Source organism: Somniosus microcephalus, chromosome 3 (genome assembly GCF_052327205.1).
Source record: "Somniosus microcephalus isolate GS21.2 chromosome 3, FLI_Smic_1.0, whole genome shotgun sequence".
Lineage (NCBI taxonomy): Eukaryota > Metazoa > Chordata > Chondrichthyes > Squaliformes > Somniosidae > Somniosus > Somniosus microcephalus.
This window is the reverse complement of record NC_140989.1, coordinates 24,107,327-24,117,291: the sequence shown is the minus strand read 5'-3', so window position 1 is coordinate 24,117,291 and position 9,965 is coordinate 24,107,327. Positions and strand designations below refer to the sequence as shown.

Below are 9,965 nucleotides of genomic sequence, written 5' to 3'. Positions count from 1 at the left end.
AACTCAATCAGCGCTATGCCACATGGGGTACATTCAAATCTAAGGAAATATGTTTGGCAACAAAGATCAACAGTGCAGACTCACTTGGGCAGAGAGAGATGGACACACACCATGCCAAGTGTGCAAAAATATAGACAGGAATAAAATCACTGCAACATCCTCAGACATGCCAAGATTTGCAATGACACTGTTCATATACTAAGCTTCTTATTCATTTGAGCTGTGAAAAGAGATGGTCAGTTTGGCATCTTCAAACAAACCTCAGCGTTACCATATTTGGTTTGGATGGTTCTGAGTATGATGCGTATGTATCGCCCCCTGTTGGTCAAAAATATTTTGCTTTTGTTGACAAAACACTGACAGTGCACAACATTACTAATGCAGGTTAGTGTTGTTTTTATTCATTCACAGGATGTGGGTGTCACTGGCAAGGCCAGCATTTATTGCCCATCCCTAGTTGCTCGAGAAGGTAGTGGTGGTGAACTGCCTCCTTGAACCGCTGCAATCCGTGTGGTGAAGGTAATCCCACAGTGCTGTTAGGGAGGGAGTTCCAGGACTTCGACTCAGCGACGATGAAGAAACGGCCGATATATTTGCAAATCAGGTGGTGGTGTTCCAATGCGCCTGCTGCCCTTGTCCTTCTAAGTGGTAGTGGTCGCGGGTTTGGGAGGTGCTATCAATGTGAATAATGGTCACTTTAACAAGGTACCAGAAGGCAACGAACATCCGTGAAACCATAACTCAACAAGCAGACAATGCCAGAGGGGGAAGAATAGGGCAGAAAACTGCGGTTAAAAAAACATGGTTCCATAACAGTGATATTAAAAGGACAAAAAAAATCTTTGAAGTGCTGACGTTGAGAGCATCCTGACGAACTGTATCACAGTATGGTATGGCAGCTGTAGCTACTATGACCGGAAAGCCCTGCAGCGGGTAGTCAAAACTGCCCAACGCATTACCAGCACCCGGCTACCGACCATAGAGCACATATACCAGAAACGCTGTCTACGGAGGTCACGGTCCATCATCAAAGACCCTACCCACCCCAGCCATAGTCTGTTCGCCCTCCTGCCATCTGGGAGACGCTACACATGCATTCGCACCCGTACGACCAGATTTAGGAACAGCTTCTTTCCCAGGGCTGTCATCCTACTGAACTCCACAAATAAACTCTAAAGCCTGCACATCTGCCAATGCACTTTATTATGGCTATGTTTATGTTAATGTATTACAAGCCAAATGTATGTTGAATGTTTAAATGTCTTAATCTAAATGTACACTCTCGGGAGTCGCAAGCCTACATTTCATTGTACTGCACTTGTGCACTAACAATGACAATAAAAGTTGATTTGATTTGATTTGATTTGAGGGAATCCAATAATACAGGGGATTAATGATTGGGGAACAAAAAATGCAGACACTGTTGTAATGAAAATAACCTACTGAAATTAGCAAACACACCTTCAGAAGGAGAAGGTTCTCAGAAGTGTCAATGTTACAATGTCACTTATAGCCAAGCGGACACCGGAAAGCCTCATTATATAATACACCTGTACTGCTAGAAAGACCAATAAAAGCTGAGAAACCAGCATTATAGCTTAAGCCATTGGGTATTCCGGAGGTGAAATTTTGAATGAGCACAAAATGCATCCGTCCCCTTTCCCGACAAGAAGTCTGCTTACAACATGGAAATTTGCACTTTTTTATTTTACGATGCTTACAACTGGAAAACAAAGCTGAACAAAATGTGAAAGTTGTGTGACTGACCAGTTTAAAAATAGTTGAAAGTTCTTTCAACCCCACCTTCAAAGTTCTTTCTATTTTCATATTTACACATTACACATTTAAATAAGGGTTTTGGTACAATACAGAACTAGTATAACAAATAGAATATCGCAAGGCATCTCTACATTGTGCAAAGCTAATGAGTAAGCTTTTCCTTTATTCCTTCGGACTGGGGCAAAAACAATTGCGTCCCTTCAAACACAAACTATGGCAACACCAGCTTTATGACTCTCCCCCATATACAATTACTCTGAGCATTTCTCTCACCCATTTGTTACTTCCTACTTAAATGTTTGTGGGAATCTACAAAAACTTTTGAATTAAAATTGATGTCTCCATTCTTGCTTGTATTCCATTTTGCCTGGGGAAGGGCAGGGAGGTGGGGGTGAGAAATAGCTTGAAATAGAGAAGGGGATACAAGGCCAAGCCCCCAAAGCCTTAGGAAGAAGTTGATTATTCCCCACATTATGCTGCATTTCTGGTCTGAATCATACCCAGATCTGCAATTACGTCCCCTCCTGTCTCTCGTTTGAGACTCCCCAGGACATATGGGAGCTAGTCCGAAGGCATCTTTCTTCAAAAAAAAAATTCTGGATCACTGCAGGGATGTAGTTAGCTTTCTGCTCAGTGTCTCTCTCCATGGATCAGCCAAAGTTGGGAACTCCTGTGTAATTCAAATCATGCCCAGTGTTGTACATTACATTGGTACGTCGATGCACTGTGCCCTCAAACCCATTTTTAAAAGCCTATTTGGAGATTTCAATCATGAGCAGCTGCTGAACACAGCAGGAATACAGAATGCTACTGAATATTTTTTTAAACTTCCAAATTTTAAGAGCAAGTGCCTTCTACACCAGCACATTTCACACGAAACAGGATTTGACAGGCAAAACCTGTATGCACCAATTCAACAATCAACTTGCACTGCATTACCGACCGTGAGCAATTAAGCCGGGAAAGTTTTAAAACGTTGGCATCTTGTAGTTATCTCCAGAATGCCCACCATATTAAAGACAGTGGGAGCCACTGTGAGATTTCTGTCTGAACTTTATCACTAGCTGTAATACAACCAGGATCAGGATAGCGAGTTGAGTAACATGTACTGGTTGTGTGGGTTTCCTCCCCCTCCAAGACCGGCAATAACATTTCAATGACATCAGAACATTGGACACTGATCTACCAGTCAACCTTTTGTTGGGTGGCATATATTCATAAGGCACTAACTTATGAGATGTGCTGTAATTATTTGGCAGGTTTAGAACTGATCAACAAGTCTTGGAACAAAAAGCAACTCTCCATCCCATAGGCAATCCAATGCAATCAAGGGTACGATAAAGCGTGTATTCTATCATACTGGAGTACTAGATGTCAGTGGGCAACACATCTGTGGTAACCACCCATTATTGAGTTAAACATTATGCGATTGAAACAGCAACAGGACATTCACGTGGTAACATCCCAATGACCTCGGCCTGGGTGACTGATCTCATTGTGCTCATCTTTGAGTTTCCCAGTGTGAAAACAAGACATCAGCGAGTGTTTGCCCACTACTGCTCAACGAAGACCCAACTATCTAAACATTGAGCCTCCCCCAATTTTATCGGTTTCCATCAATCCAGGATAGACACCAATTAGTTCCAAAGACGAACAAGGTAGAATGAACTGTACCAGTGCACCCCAAGAGCCGAAGCCAATGCTGCCGAAGGAAGTGTTTGAAGGAACTAAAGCAATCCCAGCCTGGAATTATTTTTTCTCCCTTATGAGGGAAGGGACCGTTGCCATCTTGTCAACGGACCAAATCACAGCACTTGAGAGCACATTCAGAAATTGATAACGTGTAAACAGTGCAAAGGTTTCACTTACAATCATTTGAGAATGGAAAATCCACAGTATCCCATGTGCATCTTTGTGTTTTATTACTACGTCCACTTCTTGTGCTAGTAGGACGTAATTCAGCAGAATTCCCTCTTTTTCCTAGACTAGGTTACAGCCTTTCAAAAATGGTAAATCTCAACATTTCTCCTATACCTCTTGCTCATATTGTTTTGTGATGATGTGTGACCGGAATAACTGCCCTCCCCTCACCACCCCTCCTTTGCAGGGCACAAGTATCACAGGGATAACTAATGGATTGAAAGAGGGAAATGATACAAGTAATGCAGCCAACCTATTGATATCTTCCCCACCCCCTCCCCAGCTTTTAAGATAATAAGACAACAAAACCATTGCTCATTCGACCTTTGGTCACAAATAGGAAAAAGGGAGTAAAAAGATTATTTTTACAACTATTCCCGTTTTAGTTAACAAGTGGTTAGGTGGCAACAGCAAGGATGTGACAAAACGAGACACAAAATGCACAGGTAACTTGCTGTTCTGCTCCACTGAAACCGCTACACTAGCCAGTAATGCAGCGTCTCAGAGTTGTAACCCTGTAATACTCTGCTGATTACGGAGAGAAATATATTTATTGACTAAGCTTTTCATTGAGCATTTCCTGCTCCTCCAAAAAAACAAATCCCCAAGAAATGTCCAAGGGACTAAAGTATTTTTTCCAGGAACAAAAACTAATTAATCTGATTTTTAAGTCACAAATCTTTAAAATTTGAAAGAAATAGGGATTAAAAAAGAAACCATGGCTCCAATAGAGATGGACCCAAAACAGATTTTGTGCACAATATTCAAATGTTTTCCTTTTTTTAAACTAAGGAGATGCAGTTTAAAAAAAAAAACGATCAGTCTCCACAGATAAACTAAACTATTCACCTACTGGGCAATGTTCCCTTTTGTTTTGGTGCGCGGTCCCTTTAAGTGGCTGCGCAGCCCATTCAAATTTTCGCGCATGCACATTTGCCCCCATAGAAAAGCCGGCGAGTGGCCTGTGTGGGACCTCCAGATTGCTAGCTTAGTGGGAACGTTGCTCCTGGGCCCCATCATTTTTGGAGTGCAGTCAAGTTAAACTTCTATTGTGTGACACACTAACTACTGAACGAAAGAGAGAGAGCAACCCAAGTTAATGGTGAAATTCACATTAAAAATAGATCTCTGCCCTGACAAGATACTGTCGCGTGCAATCTAAAGTAACAGTTTAAAAAAAATAAAGACAAAGGCATTTCTCACCAGGGGTGCAATTTTGACCTGTGCCGTGCTTTGGGTGCAGACCACTTGAAACGATGGTCGTTACGCCAATAAGTAATCAGTATGTGGCACCACACCCAACCTGGTGCCCAAAATCATTGCCAGCCCAGACCATGCTTTAAATTCTGTGAGATGCAGTGAAATATAGATTAACTGAGATAGCGGGAAATCCCCCACGTGACGAACAGAAACTAGGAACCCGGTCCACCCTTGTCCTCGAGAACTAAATGTAAAATTCAGAGAAGGGGCTGCTGAAGTTTATTCTTCGTTTTTGTTAGAAAGGCAGATGGAGGCCAAATCAATGTCAATAACATAACTTGGGAAAAAAATTTTGGGGGGGGGGGAGCGAGAAAGAGGAAGAAAAGCAGTAGGCAACTTCTTGCATTTGTGGACTCTCTCAAGTAGCTAAATGCAGGCTCACTTAGCCATTGTAGCTCTAAGTGGCTTGCAAGCCTTATTAGCTTTAACTGGAGACAAGTAACTGAACTTATTTGCATTCTTCTGTCACCCCGGTTTAAAGAGTTTGCACATTGATAAGCGAGAATATATCTATATATATATATATATATATATATATGTGTATATATATTTATTCTATCAGTTCCACCTTTGCCAAGTGCTTTTGTTCCTCAAGCAGGATAGCTCATGACTTTGCACAATAATGTGTTTAGACGTAAAAAGAAACCCCACAATGATGCACCGTTTAAGGATTAGCACCAAAGACTGGGCTTTCCCCAAAGAAGCCGCATGGCCACAAAACAGAGAAGCTCACCATGTTAGACACAAACTTTCACTGAAGCAAAAGACCACGATTAGCAGAACTGACTTACACCCATAGGACAAGTGATTCAGGCTCTCTCACACCTGTAAAAAAAAAAAGGCAAATGCCTGCAATTTAGGGTGACCTCAAAGGTTCCAAGCAGCCGTAGAACTGGAAAAGTGAGATTTTTGGATTCTGGGATACAATCTCGAAACTGCAGATAGATCCAACCTTGGCCATTGTTGGCCTCCCTCACCCAATGTGTAGTTAACATCGCCAGTTTTGCACTGATCTTTCATGTCAAGGTGACTGAACGATTTGACTTTGACGCAGTATCAGGACACTAGTTGTCCCAGTTTTATTTAACTCAAACAGGAGACAATTTTAGTATGACTGAAAACTTTGCTTTTTTAAAAAAAAATCCATTTGCACAAAACATTTTAACTAAATACCAGACTTCAATAATTTTTGAATTTGAAAACTTTCAAATAGATTGCCTGAATGTTCCATGGCTGACCTCTCTCTCTCTAAAAAGTTTTGTCCGAACAGAAGAATGAATGAATTGCAGACCAAATCGTTCAAACAAAGTAGGATGATTTTCTTAAAAAAAAACACTCACGGCAAACAATGCTCCTCAATACGCACGGAATGGCGTTTAAAATGTTCTGGTACTGTGGTACGGATGACCATTCTTTGATATCCAACCACTTTTATGCACATAAGCTGCAAGGCAAGGGGGGGGGGGGGGGGGGGGGGGCAAACTTGAAAAGCATTCGCCCATACATGGATTCAAAACAATGTTGTGTTACCCAATTCAGCAGGGTTAATAACAAAAGAACAGCCACGCACTGCTTTTTCAGTACAGTATATTTGCTTCAATGAATGCTGCATTAAACGCAGACAGGGTTTTGAACAATGCCACAATAGTGTTTTTGCGATTCTCAAAAACGACAGCAATTCTAATGAAGTCTCCGCTCTCCCACCCCCCAGAATTTTTCTTTTCTACGATTATCTTACCATCGCTCAGTTCCCTTTATCTCAGATTTCCATTGTCTATGTGCAGCAAGGGTTGAAAACATGCCACAACTTGTACAAAAACTATGACTAAGCTATCAGAAAAAGGTTACTGGCAAAACAGGTTCTTGCAAGTGGAGTTCAGCCTTCTTGTTACTCGCAAAATAAAACAACCAAGAAACTCTGCCCTTGTCAGATTATGGTCACTGTGCACTATTTGGCTCAAGATAGAAGACAAAACACAAATGATCTCAACCCCTCCTTTGGCCAACTGACCTCACAGAAATACACGGCTAACAAATGATCAACGCGATTGCCATGGCGTGCTCTTGTATCAAAACATCCAACAGGAACTACGACACAACCGCGACCACACGTAACTCAAAATACGACAGAGTAAGGATGACAGGTCTGTATCAATGTTCTGCTTTACATACAGAAAGCTTTAAGAGGGTGGGGGAAAGGAAGGCTTCAATAAAGCATTCAATTAAAATGAAGGCAGCCCCGGTGTATCAGTTGAATCCTAACAAGACTTGTAACTAATTTACAATGAACTTTCATTTGTGGATCAGGAATTCTTTACACATCAGAGGAATGACAGTGGGACATTTCAATTTTATGCTTCGATCCAGAACAATTCACCCAAATTTTACGAACCAATTTGGATATGTTCACTAAACTGGTCACTTTAAAAAAAAAAAAAGACTAGATAACTATTGGTTTTATAACCATCGCTTTTCCCACTTTTGTTTGTACACAAAAGCCATGCCATTTTAAGAAGACTTCAACACTGAAAAGTAGTGGGAACTTTCTCACGGGGATGGCCTCTTAAAAGTGTGTTTACTGGAACACTGTCAGGATGTCATTAACAAATCACCCAGCATCCTGCATCTTGGAAAACAAATGTGTAAAGATTATACAACATAGAAGAAACATGCACATCATTGGCATATATAAAGCGATACAACGTATTGAAAGAGTTCACAAAAACGTATCGAGCGATACTTCATTTCGTGCAGACCTCCCACTTTTTTTCCCCCATGGAGTCTCACGTCAGATTAAGCAGCCTTCGCAACCCCCCCCCGCCCCACTTCCAACCCACCTATACCTCAGTTTAAGAGAAAAGCGCCTTTCCAATGTGGCAGCGCTTTGCGAGTCATACGGCTAAACAAAATACGACAGTCACAGGGTGAAGCACAGATGGGACATAATACTGACATGACAACAGAACTTTTCAATGGTGGGACGTTCACCATTTGTAGCTGGGAACTCATCACCATACTACAACATGCAATTGAGCCAGAATGCGTGGCTTCCTGTGATGTCATCTTTCGCCCGTTTCAGACCGGTGATGAAGTAGCTGCGAGACACGCCGACTCTTGTATAAGCTATGAAGAGACTGTGACATCGGAGAGGGAGCCGTTCCTGTTGTAGAAGAATTTGCTGAATGCATCTTCGAGCAAGGTGGTTAATCGGCTCTGATCAATCTGTTCAAAAAAGGTAGGAAGCAATCACGTCAAAAACCGAAACAAAATTCGTGCTGTATGTTTAAAAAGGAGCAATATTCCTCAATTGGTGTTGCCACTAAAACTTTTGCTCCATACCCTTCCATAGTTCTCAAATAACTATCTAATACAAAAAAATGTATGGCCTCTGCTTCAACAATGGTTTGCAGCAGAGAATTCAAAATTCCAAACACCCTCAGTGAAAGACAAACCCCACCCTTCCCTTCAATTATTGACGATCTTAAATTCAAGAAATAGCTCCGATAATTATAACACTTCTGTTAATACATGTGTTATTGGTCTATGAATGTCATCCTCATAATTGCTTTCTGCATTCCAGCAGTCTATAATACAAGTTCTTTCATTAAAAAAAAGTTTACTTTTAAAATAAAATTGCAAAAATTCCCTTAAAAACAAATCACATTTAGTGCATTGTCATATACATACATTTTAGCATCAATGTCCAGAAGTGTGAAAGATACATTGGATTCTGGATCTTTATAAAATGGAGTCACCAGGGTCAAATGTTGAACTACTGACTATTACTCACACCCATGAGGCTCAATGGTGCTGGGCAACTTGGACAGCTGGCAGCACCCTAGCACGAGTTACTACTTTCGGGAGAGGACACCCCAGCCACAGTCTGTTCGCCCTCCTGCCATCTGGGAGACGCTACAGATGCATTCGCACCCGTACGACCAGATTTAGGAACAGCTTCTTTCCCAGGGCTGTCATCCTACTGAACTCCACAAATAAACTCTAAAGCCTGCACATCTGCCAATGCACTTTATTATGTTTATGTTAATATACTACAAGCCAAATGTATGTTGAATGTTTAAATGTCTTAATCTAAATGTACACTCTCGGGAGCCGCAAGCCTACATTTCGTTGTACTGCACTTGTGCACTAACAATGACAATAAAAGTTGATTTGATTTGATAATAAATAAATAAATAAATAAATAAAGAAAGCATACAGTATTGGTGTAAGCACTTAAAAAGCAAAAAGCAAAACTAAACTGCTTACCTCACTGATGAATCCCAGCTGAACAAGTTCTGCTGCCAGCTCCTGACAGTTCTCATCTACAAGGAAGAGACAAGTGTTAGTACTACTGACCATACTTGGACAACCAGTGCTCTTGTTTTTGGTAATTATAACTCAGTGCTCCAGATAGTGGATTCTGTCAAAGATGGCATTTCTAAACAACCATCAAGTTCTTCTTCCCCATATTATTTTCTTAAACCTTTTTTTTAATGTTATTCGTTAAATACTGTTTTCAATGGCTGAAGGGCCGATAAGCAGAGGGCACAGATTTAAGGTGATTGGCAAAAGAACCAGAGGCGACATGAGGAAAAACTTTTTTACACAACGAGTGGTTAGGATTTGGAATGCACTGCCCAGGGTGGTGGATACAGATTCAATAATAGCCTTCAAAAGGGAATTGGATAATAATCCAAATTACAGGGATATGGGGAAAGAGCAAGTGAGCGGGATTAACTGGATTGCTCTTCCAAAGAGCCGGCGCACTCGATGGGCCGAATGGCCTCCTTCTGAGCTGTACTATTCTATGATTCTATGAAATACAGCAATATTCTTCCCCTTGTTATAAGTTCCCCAGGCAACATGGTATTCTCTTAGGCCTTTGACAATGTTTTTTTTGGATTAGGCTGCCGAAATGCTTGCAAGAGTTCAGGGGACCAGATTCCCTAATTCCCTCCACCTCCAGAAAGAAAGCACCTTCTGCCAAAATGGCCAACGGTCACTCG

At 41.3% G+C, this 9,965-nt stretch overlaps 1 protein-coding gene across 2 annotated transcripts in view; it reads right to left on the bottom strand.

Annotated features, from left to right (window-relative positions):
- Positions 1–1,688: 1,688 nt before the first annotated feature.
- LOC147120907 (nuclear receptor-binding protein-like) overlaps positions 1,689–9,965 on the bottom strand; it is an 84,996-nt gene continuing 76,719 nt past the window's right edge. For both annotated transcript variants that reach the window (XM_085979395.1, XM_085979401.1), the window contains 2 exons: positions 9,226–9,281; positions 1,689–8,181 (listed from right to left, as the gene is read on the bottom strand). In XM_085979395.1, coding sequence (XP_085835521.1) covers positions 8,083–8,181; positions 9,226–9,281 — 155 coding nt within the window. In that variant the 3' untranslated portion in view covers positions 1,689–8,082. The remainder of the gene's footprint in view (positions 8,182–9,225; positions 9,282–9,965) is intronic.